The sequence below is a fragment of the Mytilus trossulus genome, chromosome 1 (assembly GCF_036588685.1).
Source record: "Mytilus trossulus isolate FHL-02 chromosome 1, PNRI_Mtr1.1.1.hap1, whole genome shotgun sequence".
NCBI lineage: Eukaryota > Metazoa > Mollusca > Bivalvia > Mytilida > Mytilidae > Mytilus > Mytilus trossulus.
In genome coordinates this window covers 86,609,863-86,631,785 of record NC_086373.1, presented here as the reverse complement: position 1 = coordinate 86,631,785, position 21,923 = coordinate 86,609,863, and the positions used below count along the sequence as shown (strand labels likewise).

The window sequence follows — 21,923 nt, the reverse complement described above, 5'->3', positions numbered from 1 at the left end:
GATCATAATGTGCAGATGTGCATGGGGTTAAGATATTTCAGTACATTGAGTTATAATTATGGTCCATTGAACTTTGAAAATGTTGACCCAGTGTTCAGCTTATAGTTATATCTCATTATATTCCCTACAATGATAGATATTATATCTGTATGAAACTTTGTATATTGTTAGATACTGACATTCAGATTATCACTCTTATTCTTTAATTGAGCTTTTCTCATCACTTGGCACCTGTTTTCATCTGTAAAACAAAAATCTTGCCTGTGACTGAGAGACAGCAATTACAATCTTGCAATGGCATCATTAACCAATAGACCACTTTCACTGGAAAAAAGTCTTCAATTATATGCGTGCCTTTATGACGTCATTTACCAGATAGATGGGGTCGCCTGTAACCCTGCACTATTTATGTTCATCAAGCGTCTTAGTGATCGTCATTGTGCAGGATAAACTAGAAATACTGGTTGTTCTGTAGGTACTTAATGACAATTCCCTAATGACAGCAATGCTGATTGTCAATTTTGAGAATTCAATTTGACGAATAATTCATACAAAATAGAATTATAGTTTTCCAACCACTCGCTTAACATTTGAATGGAAGTGACGACGCCCCTAAATGCACAAATGACTTTCACTAAAACCAGAGTTTTTGACAGAAATGCATCGAACTCGAAAGTTGTCTATTGTATATAGCTTTATATTTCAGAGGGCTGTAGACCTGGTTGACTTATGTAATGAGTTTCCCTAACTGGCATGTCCATTGTTCTTGAAGGTGACCTCATTTTCTTGGTTCAGTGACTGCTGGAAAAAAAGTTAAATTCTTGTGGTTTATAAATTTCTCACCTATTACGAATAAAAGGATAACTATATTTAGTACATGGGTTCCTTGCAAGGCCTTAAAATGTTCATGAGATATATCACCTGACCCTTTACCTGATTTCATGGATCAGTGATTAGGGTAAAAGTTACATGATTAGGTCTGTTTCTCACATATTGTAAGCAGTAGGTCAACTATATCTGGTTTATGGAATGATTATAAGGTGTTTATGTCAGTTTGGCAGGTATCATCAGAGCTTTACCTTATTTTGATAGGTCATTGGTCAATGTTTAGTTTTGGTTTGTTTCTCTAATAATATAATCAATAGGTGAACTATATTTGATGTATGAAATGACTGTTCGGTAAACTTGTCTGTATTGCAGGTAGCATATGTCCTTGACCTCATGTTCAATGGACGATGTTAAGTTTTAAAAGAAAGTCCTTTTCTAAGATACATTATTCAATATGTCAACTTTAATTGGTGTTTGGAATAATTGTTAATTTTGAATCTGTCTTGCAGGATTGAACTGACATTGGCCACATTTTCATTGTTCAAAATTAAGTTTTTATGGTTTGGTCGGTTTCTTGTATACAATACACCATAGGTCAAATATATGTTATGACTGTAAGGTATACCTGTCTGTCTGGTATGGTTTATCTGACTATGACCTTACTATCACATATCTTTGATGATGTCAAGTTTAGGTGATACTTGTTGTAGAGTTATATACTGAATAATAAAAGTAAAATAGGTGCGACATTTCAGCAACTTTAATTTAGCCCAGTAGTTTTTGAGAGGATTACCAGTACCACCCATTAACAGAGGCCAAGTGAAAAGCGAAAAATGGAAACCAGGAGCATTCCTTTATTTTGATTAGTATCTTGCACATCAGTGTAAGACTAATCAAATGTTTCACTCTGCAGTGAGATGATTAACGTTGCAAACATCAGAGCAAGTGAAGCAAAAACAAAGCAATATTTTGAACTTTAAATGATTTTTGTATTGTAGGATTTCTGTCCAGAGATTTACCCCAACTCTTTAATAACTATATAGGTCGATGATCCACCTTCTAAGATGTCTGCTGGAGGTACAACACGATTATCTTCATATTTATTCAAGTGATAAATATTATAACTGAATACTGGACGATGGGAAACAGAAGATGCCCCAATTGCATATAACCTTATAAAGAGACATAACTGAAGGCCATTTGAATTTGATATGTGTTTTCAGTACGGTAATTACCATGGTGTAAAAGTTTCATAACATGTGGTTGAGACAAACTGAAGTTAGAGAACAAAAAAACAATTTCAAGACACATTCATACGTATCAGTTGGAATAGGCAAACACTTAATGCCACCTCTGGTGATGGGGGAGGCCTAATAAGAAAAATCTTCATATTTGGAAATGATGTGAGGATCATTTAAAACTATCCTCCTTAGCCAAGGGTTACAATCTACTTCCCTCCTCTCCACACTTGACAGATTAAGCCAACATTTGTGATAACAATGTTGTGCCATCTATCGGAAGATTAAAGTCACGCCCATTCGGAATACATTATTCTTGACCAATGGTAGCACTTGAACTCTTCAATTTGGAGGTTAAAACACAGTTGCGTCTAGATTCTACACAATTATTAAAGCAGGAAACGAAAAATATACCTTGACATTCATGAACTTTTGCAAGAAACCTATTCAGGAACTTCTATTAGTTGATTGAAAACATTCAAATTGTTACTAAATATAGTCGTATGTTTAGGGATGTAAAGACTTGTTGCACAATAAGCACGTGGCAATTGTTTACATACACTTTCTACATTTACACGTGATCATGTTATAGGCGCTTTTTTATTAGAAGCAGGGAGATTCTACTGCAACCAATGGAAAATCATGTCTCCAAAATTCTATCTCAATTCGCCAAAGGTAGAGAGGAAGGAAGTGGATTGTAACCCTTGGTTAGCTAAGATGATTTAAAACATGATACCTTGGAACTTGAAACCCAATAACTGTGTTGTTCGAATAAATAACCAAAGTTTATCTTATGGTATACTCGTTCCAAACATGTATAATCTTAAAACTATAACCATAATTAACCTGGTACACATTTTATCTATTTAAATCATCTTTAAAATTTATTTAATCTTCTTACATAAAAACTCAGTGCTTTTTCAAATTTTTATTGAGATGAAGGTATGTATTATATTCATGCAAGTACATCTAAAATATGACAAAACTTTGTGTGCATTGCATTTATTCACACAAAATTAGGAAAAACCTAGCATCAATGACACAAATACTAACAGTAAACAAATTTGAGTATTTAATCAACTTCAATTTATTCTACATAAAGCAAACAAGCAAAGGATTGTCTGCTAAATAACATAAAATTTACATATGGCCCCAAGTATGCAATCAAAATTACCAAATAATAATTCACCACTTTCATATTTTTAAAGTTTTCTAAAACAATAAAACAAACAGTAGCCTTTGATTTTTATGTAAATTTTATCAGTTGGAATCTTATCATAGTACATTTTTGTATTTCTATTTTTGACTAAGCAAGATCTGAACAATTGTAGGATGGTATATCACATTTGTTGTGTATTTGAAACAATTCAATGTCTTTTTTCAAACCTTCAACTGATCATTTGCATGAATAAAACATATTAAAACATGGACAAGAATTCCAATTAAATAATTTATATTATTTATCTTGAATCTTTAAATAAAGAATATATATTAATGAACTTTGAAAGACTTATAAAGTTCAGTAAAAGGCCTTTTCCTATTACGTATCACAGTACAGTAATGAATTGAAACAACATCATGTATTAACTGGCCATAATAAACCTGCTTTGTATAAAACATGAACCTTCTCAATCTAATTTTAGGTCAAATAGTAGACAATTTTAAGCTTAAAATAATGAGATATAATCTATCCCTTTTGTTTCATTGAACATTCAATGTAATAAGATGTATTAAGTATATTAGATAACTTCTGCCCACATTTATAATTAACATAGATATGCATGTTGACATATGTAATTAAGATGTTTCAATGTTATATATGTGTGTATTGCCTTTTGTAGTTTAAATTAAATTCATTTTTTTATCTGAAGGACATGATATACATAGAAAGGCATAATGTTACGTCAATACTTTTAAAAGAAATATGCAGATAAATATGTTGTGAAAAAGACACATTTAAACATTTGTGTATAATTATAATATGTGTACATGGCAAATTAAATTTAACTAACAATAAAAATTAAGGGGAAATAACATCAGTACTACAAAACTATTTATTCCCAAACTTAGTATCACAATACTACAAAATGTATATAAAATACAAAGCCATTCCCAGTATAAATAAGCCACATTCCAATTTATACAATCATTGATTATAATTAAATGATAAATCATGAATATTCTGTGAAGCATTAGTTACTCTCAGTTTTTCAGTCATTGAAGCACATTAAGAAATTGCACTAATATATTTCAAAAAGATTAATTGTTAAAATGAAATTGATGAAATGTATTTGAATTTAGGATAATATTCGTGCCATGTCAAACATACTTTTTGGCTGTGCTTTTGCTTATAAAACATACAAACATAAATTGAAACAACAAATAATGAAGACAAACTTTATAATGACTGTTGTAAATTTATTGCAGATAAGTATATACCACTTAATGTATCTACATAAAATAAAGACTGAAATCAACTAAGCTAAATGCCACACAAAGTTATTAAATTTTACACTTGTTTACTAGGTGACATAAGATTTCCTTAGAAAAAGACCTTCTTGACAATGATGATAAAGGGCATAAGAAAATCTTTTTGAGAAAAGGACAAATGTATTAAAGCTTTATATAAGTTTTAATCAAATAAAATGAGATTTCCTTTTGATTTTGTAGGGAGAATTTCCTGCATAATTTTTTGTTATCATTCCTGCAAGATTTTAAGATGCATATAATACCATTTAATATCTGTAGAATTTTTACAAGTCATTAAAAACAATACATGCTATTTCATTCATATTTCAAATAAATATAATGCTCTTTCTTCTCAAAAGAAGAAATAAAAAAAGTATTTTAAATTCAAAAAGAAAATGAAGCATGTCATATATCTACAAGCTTAAATGCATTTAATTTAATATGCACAAAAAAAGGAAATAAAAAGATAAAAAAAGAAGACACTTTCACAGAAAATTTGATTATTGTATTTAAACTTAAGTTTAAACAATATCAAAACAATTGTAATTCAAGTTCACAATTTCTGATTTAAAAGTCTCCTCACTTGGTGAAATTTTTTTGAAAGCAATCACTTTTATTCGCACAAGAATAACACTGTAAACTGAATTTGATCTCAAGAAGCACTAGCTTAGGTCTCGTATAAACAAACATGATTAAATGCACCATCGTTATATTAAGCATGTACCTATAACTATAAACAGGAAATTTACCCTTTATAATACTGTACACTAACTTTGCATCCTCCGTCAGTTAACATGAATATAAACAATTATTTCTTTTATAAAATTAGCTAGCATTGTGAAGATGAAGTACATTTGAATATAATCGGCCTAATAAATATAACACTAATGAAACTGCAAATTATTGTTACTAGTTTTCACCAATGCAGCTTATGAATTTGTTATAACTACTTTTGTCAGATCTTCACACAAAAATTTTAAAATAGAGAACCAAGTATTTTAAAATTAATATATATAGATAAAAAGATTAAACCAGCAAGACACATTTTCTTTAATCTTCTGGACTAGTTCTGTCTATCCAATAACTATTCTTCTTCTATTTCTGCCCTTTAATGTTACACATATAAAGTGGTAAACCTGAAAAGATATAAGTGTTCTTTCTATGAACAGATATAGTTGAAAAATTTAAGAAAATCATTTAATGAATGGCAATAATTAATTTTGAATACACAACGTCAGAGTGGGCGTGACGCCATAAAAATTGACAACATTGAAAATAAAACCAATAATTTTAACCAATCAGAAGACAGTTTATACACCAAATTTATTTATACTGAAATGACAATGGTAAATACACTCTGGATACATTATTATTCGTTAGACATTTAGTTTCGTAGATTTCATGATAAAACTTATGATGTCTCCAGGGGTATGAAAAGTACTGATGCTAATGCCACTGCATAATAAATGTCATTAACATATACAGTGAAACCTGTCCAAACCGAACACCCACGGGACTTTGCGTTTTGTTCAGTTTTCACAGGTGTTCGGATTATAGAGGTAAACGGAAGTGGACACCAAAATAATTTTGGCATTTACTGACAAAGAATAAAAGGTGACACAACAGACGAGTTTATTTTTGTGTTGATTTAGATGTAAATTTAAAAATAAAAGAAGATGAAGATAGACGTTTTGATACATATTTTGTTTATAAATCAAACGCCACTCCGTCAATCACGCTCGTCGGGGAGCGAATTTGCGTTTTATAACTATGTTCTCCTTCGTTAATTCACTGACCAATTCAGACTCAGAGTCACTGTTAAATGATGATTCCTTAGTTGAATCGGGAACGTGATGATCATGATGAGGAGTTTCTGTATACTTGATGTAACAAGAAACCTTGATTCCAGAAATACAACATCTTGGTGGCATTTCTTCGTTTTAAAAATGTGTTCAGTTGACCAGTCAAGACCTAAACTTTTGATTTTATTTCACCTACCATTATAATAAAGTACATTTAGATTTGCTTCCTGATTTTCCACCTGGTCTTTTTTCTGGATTCTTTCTGTTGATTTGTCTCACAAGGTTGCAAAATATCTATAAAAGATTTTTTTTTTATTACAATCTATACATGTATGAGTTGCTCATCCTAACAGAGTATGTGAAAACACTTGAGGATACAAGTAGTGGATACTCTCAATAAAGATACATTGAAATAACTTTATAATGAACCAGTTTAATATTGGATATCCTCCAAAGATTAAAATAATTAAACTGTATTCTACAAAATTAAGGGAAAATGATGACTGTGTATTCGTTCATATTGTTTATCAGTATGTCATATCTTACACAATTATAGAGATTGATTGTTTGTTGCTTTACATTTAGTGGCAAATAGTACATGAATGTTCTGGACCACTTATTCACTGAAGCATTAAAAACGCATTTTATTTACAAGGCTTATCATATACTTACTTCATTAACATTTATTTTTGCTTTTGCTGATGTTTCTAAAAATTCACAATTGTTAAAATGTCTAGCCAAATTCATTCCTTGTTCTTTGCTGACTATCCTTTCATCTTCTAAGTCACATTTGTTTCCTACTAGAATCATTGGTACCTGTAGATAATCATTCTCTCATTAAAACAGTATAAAAGTTCATAATTATATATAAAAAAAAGAACTCTTAACTAAATCAGGATTTATTTTCTTATTTCTGAAGTTCTTTGGAATGAAACATAAAAATAACATCTACCTAACAATACCTGGTCTCTATACATGTACATTATATAATTATTTGCATTACTATACTGTAAATCTAGAAATTATTGCGATTTTGTCATTTTAAACTTAAATGCTATATTAATTTTTATGATTTTAAGAAAAATCCTGTTTTATTCATAAAATGTGAGTTTAAATTATTGTGTTGACAACTCTGTCACATTTTTCACAATAATTTCTGAATTTACAGTATTCTAATTAATTTTACAGGTAAGCTTCAAATTTGATTTCATATAATAAAATGTTTCAGTTTTGACTGAAAGTCTTCTCAAGTTTAAACAGGATATTAAACTCTTAATAGGGCAAGTATCCGATGTTTGTAACAAAAGATTTTTTCCCAAACTTTCATTATCAAATGGTGTTTAAATTATGATTTTTTTTTTTTTTTAACAAAATAGCAAGTACCAATATCTCCATTAGACTATCACCCCCTATATACATACATCATCTGTGTCTTTAACTCTGAGAATCTGTTCTCTTAAATCTTGAAGATCATTAAATGTTGACTGTGCTGTTATAGAGTATACTAATAAAAAGCCTTGTCCATTTTTCATATATAGATCTCTCATTGCTGTGAATTGTTCCTACAAAAATGAAAATAATGTTTATTTTAAATCAATAAATCAAATGCATGTGAAGTATTCTATAATCAACAAGTCAATGTCTTGTTTAGCAGTTGCATAATGTCAAAACCTTCATGGTTTTAATTATTTGAATAATGTGATAAAGATTGCAAATCAAAGATTGTTTTTATCTAATTTATACAAACACTTGAGAACTTGGTTTATTGTGCAAAAATCCATCTATTGTTAATGACTTGATGTATAGTTTAAAATTATTTTTTTTTAGAGTGGATTGGGAAACAAGTTTTGCAACTTATAATAATCCCTTTCCACTTTGCAGGTGGGAGTGCTGCCTTATAGCAACATTAGCCTACTCTTTTTTTTAAATATGCAAAGGTGTCTTTGACGTGCAATAAAAAAAGACTGTAACCTGATCCATATAGCTTGAAAAACAAAGAGAACAAATGAAATGTTAAATGTTGCTGTCAGAAAGTAAAACATAACTGTGATCTTTTTGCAGATGACACAAAATAAATATTGTAAAGAAAACTTACTGTTCCTGCTGTGTCTAAAATTTCTAACATACATTGTTGGCCATCTACTTCTACTTGCTAGAAAACAAATTATAGACAATTTTAAAAATTTATAAGCACCAACATTCTTCATCCATATAATAGCTTGGGTTTAGTATGTTCAATCTCTTTCTTTGAATTATTATAAATGCTTCATATTTTTATCAGTTTAAAATATATATTAACATGATAAAAGCTTGCTTTTCAGTGTCAGCCCAGGCTCAGTGTTGTAGACCATACTTTGACCTATTATGGTTTTCTTTTACAAATTGTGACTAAGACTTGGATGGAGAGTTGTCTCATTGGCACTCATACCACATCTTCTTATATCTATATGTGAATCAGACATGGAGCAATTATAATCAATACAAAAATACATGTATTATTTAAAGTAGGTGAAAGCTTTTGTTCTGTTGAACTATATAATTATTATACAAATTATGTTTCCAAAATATTATGAAATCTTACAAATTTAACAAACTCAAACTTGAGTACAGAATATCGTGAATGTAATATTTATTAATGACAGATTGAATTTGGAAATGATGTCAGTTGTATGGTAATTGTAGTAATACATGTATTGGTATGAATAGAAGCAACTCATACCTTCCTGTAACTGTCTTCTATTGTGGGGTCATATTTCTCAACGAAAATGTTCTGGACAAACTGTACTGTCTGTAAAATAGAAATATAAATATTGAAGAATAAATTAATATACTACACACTGTCATTCAAACACAGAACAAACTTGAACCATGCTTACAATACTTAAAAATACTTTTTGAAATATTTTATTTTTTAATATTTAGTTTGCATTGATTATTATTTAATTCAGTAAATCCTATGATAACATTTTGCTACATGAACTATAAAGAAAGTGATAATTTGTGATCTATTAGTGATGATTAGTATACCTGATTGTCGACTAATTGATGACAGCCAGATAAAGGCTGTTCATGAGACAGGTGTATTGAACAAAAGACAAAACCTTTAGCATGTGGAAATATGGACGTTGTCATACAAAATAGTAACTATCCAGTTAATCAATATCTGTACAAATTACCATTCTGACACACATCATGCATATGTAACATGTTACATGTTTATACTATAATACTGCACCTTTGACAATTATTACACAGAAATTATTACTAATCCTTATTAATGATTTTAAAATAAACAATATATATTTACAATAGATTTATTAATGACTGATGATTCTTCTTTATATAAAGTCATACGCCCATAATGGAAAGACTGATAACCCTTTTAAATCAAAGCGTTGTAAGCACTGTAGGCAGTTAACCAAAAAACAAGGCAAACATAATTATGAAAACTGTGGCAATGTTGCTTCAACTTTTTTTTTAAAGATTTAAAAGATCAAATATTAAACATTCATATATAATTGTACATTTATGTTCATTAAATGAACTAAACATTAAGGCAAATAATTCATATTTTATCAAGGTTTTCAATAGCAACGCACATGACCACGAATGGTCATGAGTCTTTAATGAGTCAGCAGTGGTACAAATTTGCAATGATTGCAGTTCTTCTACTTGATCGTAATTGTTCGTATTAGTTGACTGTTAGTAGTTCAAGTTGACTTTAGTACAAGCTTGTAAAAGTATGAATGGACTTGCTTCCCTGGAAACAAAAACTCAGTTTGGGTTGTACAGTACAAAAGTAATGAGACACAAATCAGACAAATGTTTACTACTACAGGGATCAATGGTGAGGTCTGACTTATAAATGTAAGCGACTCCCACCTTCACCCAAATATCCATAATGTCTAAGTTTGGAATAAAATGACAGGTGTTAGGGTCTAGCAAAGTGATATGCATATGTGTCGCCTATGAGATTGACCTTGTATGTCATTCAATCTTTTTTGAAATGACAAACAGGAATGAATATGGTTTAGGCCTTGGTATTTCAATCTTTTACAAGTTCTCAAAACACACACAAGAAGGTGTGGGGTGACCCTAGGGACTACCCCTAATTTTCATTTGATTTTTTATATTGTCCCATACATGAATATATATGGTTTATTGGTGGGGATCTCGACCGTTATCAAGTTTTCAAACAGGAGGGGGTGGCTTCCCCTTTATTTAATTTGATTTGTTATATTGTCCAATACATGAATATATATGGTTGAGGAGTTGGGATCTCATCTGTTTCTAAGTTATCAAACAGGAGTGTGTAGGGTGACCCTAAGGACTCTCCCTATATTTCATTTGATTAGTTCTCATACATGAATATATATGGTTTAATCTAAAGATGGGGATCTCGACTGTTTCCAATTTCTCAATCAGGTGACTGCAGGGACTCCCCCTATATTTCATTTAATTTAGAGTTGTGGATCCCAACTGTTTCAAAGTTATTAAACATAAGGGGTAGGGTGACCACAGGGACTTCCCCTATATTTCATTTTGGTCTGTTGTGGATAGTTGTATCATTGGCAATCATACCACATCTTTTTTTTTATATCAAAAACTTCCAGCTATTTTAACTGACCTATCAAAACTGAGAAGAAAAAATTACCCCTTGAAATTGCAGTAATATGTTTAACTTGAAAAACATTTAACATGCATTACCAACATTTATCACTGATAAAAAAAAAATAAACAACCTTCCTTTTGTGGTCATAAACATTGTGTTTAAATTTCATTGATTTCTATTTACTTAAACTAACGTTATTGTGTGAAAACCAAGAATAATGCTTATTTGGGCCCTTTTTGGACCCTTATTTCTAAACTGTTGAAACCAAAACTCCCAAAATCAATCCCAACCTTTCTTTTGTGGTCATAAACCTTGTGTCAAAATTTCATAGATTTCTATTAACTTAACTAAAGTTATAGTGCGAAAACCAAGAAAATGCTTATTTGGGCCCTTTTTGGCCCCTACTTCCTAAAATGTTGGGACCAAAACTCCCAAAACCAATACCAACCTTCCTTTTGTGGTCATAAACCTTGTGTTAAAATTTCATAGATTTCTATTCACTTTTACTAAAGTTAGAGTGCGAAAACTAAAAGTATTCGGACGACGACGACGCCAACGTGATAGCAATATACGACGATTTTTTTTTCAAATTTTGCGGTCGTATAAAAACTGTCCAATAATTTATAAATAATATAGTAGCCAGCTAGATGATAACAATGGCACATATTTCAGCATTTATTGGGTAGCACACAAATCCAGGGTGCTCGCATAAGGCAGCTTAACTGCCTAAAAATGGTTCTTATTTTGCTGGAGATACCAAGCTATTTGTAGCTTCAAATATCTACTAGAACTCAAGTTTAATGAAAGTGTGCATTTATTATATTATGTTACATCAGTGTATACATGTGTAGGTATAGTTGATAATGTGGTTCACCTTCAATTTGAGCCAAACTTTTACTTCTTATGTTTATATTAACATTATAAAACACAGACTAAGATACAGGGTTCTCACTAATTTTCAAAATTGGTGAGTCCAAAGATGCATCATTAGATTGAAATATTTTGTATAAACTGAACACACATGTCATCATTTTAGTATCAAAAGTTTAAAAGTAATCTGAACTTAATGTTCTATTTTGCATGTTTTGTCATGGAGAATAAAATAATAAATTATATAGCAAATAGATATCTTTTTCTAATTGTTGGACTCACCAAAGCCAAAAAAGATGAGTCCATAGACTATTTACAGAAACATCACAAGTGAAAAAAATATTTCTTCTCGATAAAAATTAATCCTACAAGAAGTATATTTTTTTTAATTTTGATACCTTACCCTTCAAATTATTTATATTACTGTATCAACATGATCAAGCATTGAAAAAGATTGGATGCAATCTAGGGGAAATTAATTGTTTGTTGAATATTTATTCTTTCAGTCACAATTTCTCAATAACTTAAAACCTGCATTAAAAATTGAATATAGGGCATATTTACCAGAGCACTTTTACCTACACCACCACTACCAAGCACAACCAGTTTATATTCCCTCATTTTCTGTTGCTATCTGAAATAAGATTAAAAAAAAACACATCTTAGTCTAATGTACAAAGTACATGATGATAAGTCATGGTTAACAAATCTCATTCAATGTGCTCTAATACATGTAATATCAAGGTATAAATAAAAGAGCAGATAAGGTTGGGATACAATTGCCATTGTTTTCATTGACACATGTACAAATGTATAACTCAACTGGATACTGTAGTATTATTTTGAAAACTAATTCAACTGCACATGTAAAATGTAATTTATGTAATCTGAATAGTTACTCAACTTTAAAATATAGCCATTCTTGGATACAAGTGTATGAACATTGTACTTATTGTGTTTTATTTTTGTACTATCAATTCCATGTTTACTTTTCACACAGTCACTGAGAGTGAGAGGAGGTATTTCACTTCGTATCTTATCACCTATTTTCCAACATTAATTCTAGGAGGAACCCCATTCCTAATTCTTTAAATATTTAATTTCCTTATAGTACACACTCCTATGTTTAAATTGCAATACATTGTAGTTTTCAATTTATAAGACGTTTATTGACAGAAAGAGTTTTCTCAACGTGTCAATCGTATTTTGATTAACTTATGGAATGGAGACAACTCGAAACAATAATACAGAAGACTCCATTTCAGCTGAAGGGGTGTTGTAGTTACACCTTTACGCTGTAGACTACACTTATTCAAATTTGAATGCATATGATTTAAAATTATGCAACAACATTAACCCTAAATAACAGGCAGACAAAGAAAAGATCCCATGAGTTTCAAATTAATCAATGGAGTGGGGAATCCAGAGCAACCATTCAATCTGATACCCCTTGAAGTCAAGAAAACCATATGCATGCACATAGTTACCTAAACAAACCCTAGACTTGTGATTTGGAACAAGAACGTATATTTAATATTAATATCACACGACCTAGATAGTTTTCAATTTCTTTACAAAGAGTACAATATCAAATATCAGTTTCATAACAGTGGAATGTAAGAAAAACTCCATCTCAGTTCTTATCATGCTTATATGATAGGAATAGATTTATCGGAATTCAGAGAACTCTCGCATTTATTCAAAACTGGAGAATTCCCTCTGATGTGTTTCTAAATTTATATCAACACTAAATATAAATACTGCTTAATTCTGATTTTCTGTGTTGTTCAAAATACGCATGTAAGTCAAGGGAAATATCAAACACAAAGACTATGAGAAGAACATTATAGGAAAGTTGTTCAAGTTCAATCCTTTTGTTTGTTTTTACCTTTTAAAGCAAGACAATCATAAGAATCTGAGATGTTCCTTAATGTTTAGAACTAGAGGCTCTAAAGAGCCTGTGTCACTCACCTTGGTCTATGTGAATATTAAACAAAGGAAGCAGATTGAAAATTGACTACAAAGGTCAATAACTCCTACAGGGGTCAATTGACCATTTCGTTCATGTTGACTTATTTGTAGATCTTACTTTGCTGAACATTATTGCTGTTTACAGTTTACCTATATCTATAATAATATTCAATATAATAACCAAAAACAGCAAAATTTCCTTAAAATTACCAATTCAGGGGCCGCAACCCAAAAACAGGTTGTCCAATTCATCTGAAAATTTCAGGGCAGATAGATCTTGACCTGATTAACAATTTTACTTCATGTCAGATTTTCTCTAAATTATTTGGTTTTTGAGTTATAAGCCAAAAACTGCATTTTACCCCTATGTTCTATTTTTAGCCGTGGCGGCCATCTTGGTTTGATGGCCAGGTCACCGGACACAATTTTTAAACTAGATACCCCAATGATGATTGTGGCCAAGTTTCAAATAATTTGGCCCAGCAGTTTCAGGGGAGAAGATTTTTCTAAAAGATTACTAAGATTTACGAAAAATGGTTAAAAATTGACTATAAAGGGCAATAACTCCTAAAGTGGTCAACTGATCATTTTGGTCATGTTGACTTTTTTGTAGATCTTACTTTGCTGAACATTATTGCTTTTTACAGTTTATCTCTATCTAAAATAATATTCAAGATAATAACCAAAAACAACAAAATTTCCTTAAAATTACCAATTCAGGGGCAGCAACCTAACAACGGAATGTCAGATTCATCTGAAAATTTCAGGGCAGATAGATCTTAACCTGATTAACAATATTACCCCATGTCAGATTTGCCCTAAATGCTTTGGTTTTTGAGTTATAAGCCAAAAACTGCATTTTACCCCTATGTTCTATTTATAGCCATTGCGGCCATCTTGGTTAGTTGGCGGGGTCACCGGACACAATTTTTAAACTAGATACCCAAATGATGATTGTGGCCAAGTTTGGTTAAATTTGGCCTAGTAGTTTCAGAGGAGAAGATTTTTGTAAAAGTTAACGCCGGACGCCGACGGACGCCAAGTGATGAGAAAAGCTCACTTGGCCCTTCGGGCCAGGTGAGCTAATAAAGGGTTGAAGTGAGGGCACGGCCCTGAGTCAATGGTATAAGTCTACAGATTGCTTGAAAGCAATTGTATCGCAAAAGATACAAATTAAGTCTGTCATAGGTTTTTTCTAGAACTTAAAGATAACAAAAGATAACATATTCAGTGTTCCAGCTAGGATTTCAAAAGGGCAGGGTACCAATCCTCAAAAGGGCATTTAAAGTGTGATATGATAATATGAAAAGGGCATGTTTTAATAAAAGATATTAATCAAACATTGTGTTTATTCGCTGAATCACAGGTTATACAAGAACAACATCATTAGCCCATATAGAACCCTATCTTTCTACTTTTCAGGCTGAAAAACTTTTCAAGCAGCTTGTCACACAAATTTTTAGATCATTGCTTGGCACAGTTGAGCTTTATATGCAGTATGCTCCGAAAGGTGACCTGTTTCATTCTGTTTCTATGGTCTGGCACATTTTACCAGTTTCACCTTTCTACCCCTGCTGTGCTTAATGGCAATACAGCACAAAACAGCTGTGCTCAGTAAATGCACAATGTTAGGATATATATAGCAACAGTGAAAAATTGTATCAAAAATGAAGAATACAATTATTCACGAAAAAAGATGACCAAGACACCCTACCAACACTGTTACTAAGACCCTTTTTAACTTTTCCCATAACTCAAAATACCTAAACATATATATTCTTAAGCAAGAAGTATGTAGACATATTTAAGAATATGTAAATGGGTTACTCAATGCTAGGAAAAAATCAGATTGTGTTATCTTTCTTTATTTGGGTGTGCTCCTTCTTTGGAGGATTATAAACAGTACGTAAATATGATGTAAATAGGACCACAATATGGCGTCCGATTTTGTTATTTTGTATCAAAAATGAGGGCAGTCAATGACAAATACGTCTGTTTATTTCACGGAAAACAAGTAAAACAATGTCTTCAACGAGTTTATTATGGTTTCAACTTTCTATCATTACGTTTCCTCCATGAAACTACGGTAAACATTGCCAATTGTGCCCAAGTTGTTGTATGCACATTTATTACACCTCATCGCTATTTAGTCCATTCCTGGAAAAACAGTCATTTATACAACTTCCTGTTTAGGTCATGCAGCCCAAAAATAGAGCCATCAGCATTGAGCTGGGGGAGGAAAAACTTTAGAAAGTGATCATCAAGAAACTTTGATATAGTATTTTCGAAATTAAAATTGAAGTAAAAAAATATTTTGTTTGAAGTATTTACGGTAGTTTAAACAGGTCTCATTAAAAAGTATCGTGCATGGTGAATTGTTAAACAGGTTCACAGATAACTTCAACTGGATGAAAAAGTTGTGTAATTTTAGAACTTATCCGGAATGGAATAAATGGCAATTAGGTGTATTGCCGACTGACCGATTCTATTTGAATGAATTAATGTTGATAATCATTAATATAATGACCCATCCGATAAGCTGATTATCTATAACAACAGATTATGACACCAGTTTTAACTGTTGATTAGCTTGCGGTCGTAAACAAAGTCATAAACTAAGTCATAAAATCTAGTAATTAGCGTATCATGTCAATACAAACAATTAATATACAATTGATCTTCAAAAAAGGCAGGGCGCCCTGGAAACTGTAAAAAGGGCACAGGGCGGCACTCCGAAAAGGGTGGGCACCGCGCCCTCTGAAAATGGCTTAGCTGGAACACTGATATTCATATCATATGTCAAGATTAAGCCCAAAACAATTATTGTCTAGAAATTCTATAACTAATTACTTAAGCACAATATAGATAAATCGAACTCTTAGACATCAACGTATGTCAACAACACTGTCACAGTGTTCTCCCCAGGATTTTTTGAAGGCGCAAAATTTAAGGGCGCGTAACTCTTTTTTTTTAGATTGAACTTGTGTGATCTGAAGCAATCAGTTATAAATCATGACATGCTGTATGAGTAATAATGTTTTGTGTTATGTGTTTAATAATGCAGAGTATAAAGTACAAGAATGTATATGAAATAAAATGATTTTAAACACAAAAGTTATTCATATTCAGTCAATTATAAAAGAAGTCAAAATATAAATATTCATCTCTATACTCTCTGCTCCTTCTAGGGATTATATTGTTTCAAGATAGGGTTATTTTGTTGTACAGTCTGTTCCTCAATTTTGCCTTTATCCTCTTTTAATAGGGTTGAAAACCCCCTCTTACAACAAATGTACAATAACTTTTGCTTATACCCCCTTTAACATATATAGGCTATGAGAAACTCAGACAGCCATGTTATTGAAACCAGCGACAGGTGCTTGCTGTTATCACTTGCTAAAACTTTAGCTCGGTTGGTAGGAGAAGCAATGACATCTGATCATACTGTCAGTGTAGAGGAAGGTGTATTCCCCCTTTTATTAGAAGTCATTTGGTTGAGAGAAAAAAACCTGCTTCCATCATCTGCCTTTAGCTTAGAAGTCAACCCTTTGTTATTAGCAGAGAACATGTTCATTCAGAATTAATAAAATTGTTTACGGTTAAGATACTTGGTATACAACTTTTTAAAACAAAAATGTTTTAATGAACAGCCGACTATTTTCCGTAGTTTGACATTACTCCTTCCGTGTGTTTTATTCTTAAAACCTATCTTTGGCAGGTAAATATAAACGAAACTTTACAAATTCGTTAAAGTTAAAAGCATTGAAATTATTAACTAGTGACATTATACAGAAGCTGCAGCAAATCCGTACCCGGTCCTGTTGATTGTCACATATTTCCCCACGCACGGATTTACGATCGATGTTCAATAATCATTTTATTTTTAAAAACATGAGTTTGAGACGAATTTACCTTGCAAGCAACTTTTTCTCACTTTCTATTTAAATAAATAACTCCTAGTTAAATCGAAGTTTATTTAATTTTTTTCATCTACAAATACTCTCATTCATCGTAAATATCTTTATCCATGTGTATTCAAATTTATCACGTGTAATCAGCGCGTTCATTGGTCGTGTTAAAATAGATTCTTCTTCTCGACCAATGAAAAAATCCGTTATCTAAATGGTCAAGTGATCAAACACACGATGCGAAAATACAATGTATTTGCGATCTATTTTTTTAATTTCTGCACTGCAGTTTTTATTTGTTTTAATTTTATTCTACACATGTCTATCTTTTTAATAATCATTTACGCTATTACATGATAACATAGTCCGATAAGGCTAAGATAAGAGGCTCAGGTAAAACTATTTATCAGTTATTGCGTAACACTGACTGACCTCTCACTGGTGATCAGCAACTTGTCAATTTTAACCAATATTTAGAATGAAAATGTGAAAATTAACACGCTGCGGGATCAAGTATTAAGGGACAACGGCCAATTAAGACGCTGCGGGATCTATGAAAATATAATGAAGGCGCTGCGGCACCGCAGCGTCATATCGGCCTGGGGAGAACACTGCTGTCATGATTGTTACCTAAAAAGTCTTAATGTAACCATAACCAATTGCCTATCACTCTCCTTAGTCTCCTTAAATATTTTTTTGTACCTAAGGGTTATGGTTTTATTCTAATTGAGTCCACATATTCTCCCCTGGCCTTCAGTACAATGGTATTATCTATACATTACATTTTCAACATAACAATACTAAGTTCCTTACTCCTTAAAAATTCATTGTTTCTTATGTAATGGAACAAATTTATAACTTGATCCATAACATGGTGTAAATTATATAATCAGAGTACAAACCTAGAGTCGATAGGGGACTAAAAATGTGGATATTTGAAATAATTGCCAATGAGACATTTATCCAAGGACCACGGTTCTCATTATGGATTTTTGAAGGCGAGTTCAGGAACTTGTCAATTTGGCCATGGTGTGTACAATACACCTTATCGCTATTTGTCCGCCACTACTGGATATCATACAGGTTCTTGTAAAAATTTGACGTCATAAAACAAAATATCTGACGCCACAATAGAAAAGTGATCGTTTTATGCGTTAAAAGTTCAAGCAGCCGGAATTAGTGATAAGGTGTATAGTGTAATAAACCAAAGTAATTATTTCCTTTTTTTAACAATACATTCACATCTTCCTATATCTATTTATTTAATTGTGATTAAAAACTTATTCGAAACAAAACCTTCATAAAATGTGAAACAGACACAGGGCTCAACAAGTCTTCTTTAAGTCGGGTGTGATAGGTCAATGTGAAAGACATAATCATCAGCTCATTGATTGTGGCCATTATCAGACAGAAGCAGAAGAAAGGGGACAAAAAGAGAATGGGAGCAAACATGATTTAAGGATAACAGACCATAATTCTAATAGTAACAGACACAAAGAGAAGATGCAACATTTCATTTCAATTTACTAACAGTTTAAAATAAAGACCTTCAAAAACTGAAAATATTTACATTGCATACCTCAAGCAGGTTACAATGACCTATTTGAAGGATTGTACCCAGCCTGCAATCTGGGATGGGGCTGAGTCATCAACCTGATATTTCCGAAAGATATATAAATTTAATTCATCACTAGAAGAGAGAAACATGTTTTTGAAAAGTGTCAAAATATTTAATCATAAGAAGACGGATGATTGATTATTAGGTACATCGACACAAAGTTGTTTTCGTCACATTTGGCATTTCCTGCTGAAGTTGAACCATATTCCGAGGGGAATCCATCGCTAAAACTTTAAAGCTAGGACAAACAAAGTAAACGTCTGGTCAAAAGTGTGTGGACGATAGTTAGACATACTAATTTCTTACCAAAAAGTTATTTCCCTCAAAGATATAACTGTGAACAACAGTTTGTTATGACGTTTGGCCCCTTTATATTGATAATGGCGGATTTACTTCTAAATTTGGAATAGAGTCAATGCGCATGACAAATAGTAGTCAACTCCCAACTTCCGAGTACCGAATAATCCAGTCGTTACATTCCGCACACTGCAATCACGGACACTAACTGTAAGAGGGCGCTATTACTGGTAAAATATACAAGTACTGAAAGCACTGTTAACTTAGGTCGTTGAATTACTGAATAGAAAGTCCTATCCTGAATGTTTGTAACATATAAGACACATAAAATGTTTGAGGTTAAACTGACAGTATATTGTAGAAGATTTTACAGTTATCAAATTAGAGTTATCTCATTTTATACAGTTGATTTGGGAACTTGATGATTAAAATAATAATGATGGTTTAACACGTCTGCTATTAAAGGGGCACACTTTATAGAACCCATAGGCATGTATTTTACCTATCGATAAACTGGCCTTATTGTCAAAAAGTACAAAGATATTGTCAACTACAGGAGAAAATTACCTGACCTGACCTCATTCCATGGACCAGTAATCAAGGTTCAATTACGTTATTATGTCGACCTGTTTCTCGACTGTTTATATAATAGGTGTAAGGAACGAATGTTACCGTGATGTCTGGCTGACATGTGTCATTAAGTTTGTGGTAAATATGAAGTTTTCCTGGTTAAATCCGTTTTGTTTCTTGGATACTATAGGTAATAGATACTGAAAATAGTTTTAACAAAAATGTGGTATGATTGCCAATTGAGACAATTCCGCTCGGACTACCAAAGGCCAAACTATGTAGGATCATGTAGAAGTTACACTGAACTAAAGGTTAGCGTATGATCTTCAACAATGAGGAAAAACCAATACCGCATGTTAATCTATAATAGCCGCTATAAATCATGATAAATGTTAAACAACTCAAAAAGTAAAATCACAAAAATACTGAACTCAGAGGAAAATCAATTTGGAAAGTCCATAATCACATGGCAAAATCAAAAAACAAAACGATCAAATTTACGGATGATGTTTTATGTACAAAACAAGTAAGAAAAACAAACCGTTGCAACAACAAACAAAAACCCGCACTGATTTATAGGCCCTGACTTGGGACAGATATTACAGAATGTGGCGGGATTAAACTACTTTACAGGCGGCAAACCCACCATCTTTTAACCTGGGGCAGTGGAGTGACTGTACAACATAAGAACAAACTATACTGAAATTAGTTGAAAAGAGCTCAACTCACCACATCGCTAACAAAAACTCCGACTGGACGTGGCAGGGTATCTATGCATTCCCATAACAACGACACCTAGTACTCACAGCTAAATAAAAGCTTATAAAAACTCATAAAAAAAATAAGACTAATATATATATCATTTAATACACATCCAATATCCAATGCACGAATTTAGTGTATAGTCTTAGACGTCATCAACATTTAGTGAAAAATACACGACCTTGTGCAATGGAAAGATACAGGTATCGCCAGACAAATTGTTGAGCTATGAATGTGCATATGTTTATAACACTAGTATTAAGTTTGATATTAAATTACTGATTACAGAGTCAATATTTGTAACAATAAAAACAATAATCAAAGATCTAATAACAATGTTGAATTGCTAAACTATAAGAATAAGTTTATATAAAAGATCAAAAAGTTTATTTGGATCTTATCTAAATTTCAGGACTCGGTAACATCTCCGTAAAAATGGGGATGTGCTTTCCCGTTTGAAATATTTTTTCTCCAGGTACACGAATTCATTTTATTTCCACTCTAACAATACAACATATCAACAGCAGAATATATTGACGGCTTCAAGTCTTAACGTCTCGACTGCACTTTTTGCTATTTCCATTTTTTATATTCAATCCGGATGGTCACGTTATAACTGGTGACATGAACATTTTTTTAAATATAATGCGAAATCTGTTATCCAAATGCCCGAGATACCGTGAGCCAATATCCACTCATTTGAATTACAGCTTTAGCATTTGAATGGAGTATGTCAGGTATAAGGCTAAAGGAGAACATGAAGATGTAGATAATCTCATCCGAATGGGTTAAGACTCTGAGGTCGGCGATACAATTTTTATTAAAAATCCCCTAAAGATATGTTGTGAACAGGTTACCTAAACTACACAAAAAACATTTAAATATCGTTTCATCTCGGCCTCTACAAAGTGTTCTACAAGGAATCTTTCAGTGTTTTTAACAAGTTCCTTAACTACTATTTAAGAGCTTGTAATAACT

At 31.8% G+C, this 21,923-nt stretch overlaps 2 protein-coding genes across 2 annotated transcripts in view; both read right to left on the bottom strand.

The window, feature by feature from the left end:
• LOC134688053 (nuclear pore glycoprotein p62-like) overlaps nt 1-21,923 on the bottom strand; it is a 59,166-nt gene that overhangs the window by 13,336 nt on the left and 23,907 nt on the right. The gene's annotated exons all lie outside the window — the stretch shown is intronic.
• LOC134688016 (ras-related protein Rap-1b) lies at nt 5,358-19,831 on the bottom strand. Its single transcript, XM_063548485.1, has 8 exons — nt 19,623-19,831; nt 12,384-12,453; nt 9,057-9,125; nt 8,433-8,489; nt 7,759-7,899; nt 7,010-7,153; nt 6,534-6,631; nt 5,358-5,671 (listed from the first exon to the last, which is right to left on the bottom strand). The coding sequence occupies exons 2-7, from the start codon at nt 12,438-12,440 to the stop codon at nt 6,536-6,538; spliced, it is 564 nt and encodes a 187-aa protein (XP_063404555.1). The 5' UTR covers nt 12,441-12,453; nt 19,623-19,831; the 3' UTR covers nt 5,358-5,671; nt 6,534-6,535.

What these genes read in the sequence shown, in the direction of transcription:
- LOC134688016 (XM_063548485.1), bottom strand. Translation starts at nt 12,440, where the DNA reads ATGAGGGAATATAAACTGGTTGTGCTTGGTAGTGGTGGTGTAGGTAAA. An exon ending in GTGTAGGTAAAAGTGCTCTG is followed by an intron (nt 9,126 to 12,383) that starts GTAAATATGCCC and finishes TCTATTTTACAG; the next exon opens with ACAGTACAGTTTGTCCAGAA. An exon ending in CAAAAATAAATGTTAATGAA is followed by an intron (nt 6,632 to 7,009) that starts GTAAGTATATGA and finishes AATCTTTTATAG; the next exon opens with ATATTTTGCAACCTTGTGAG.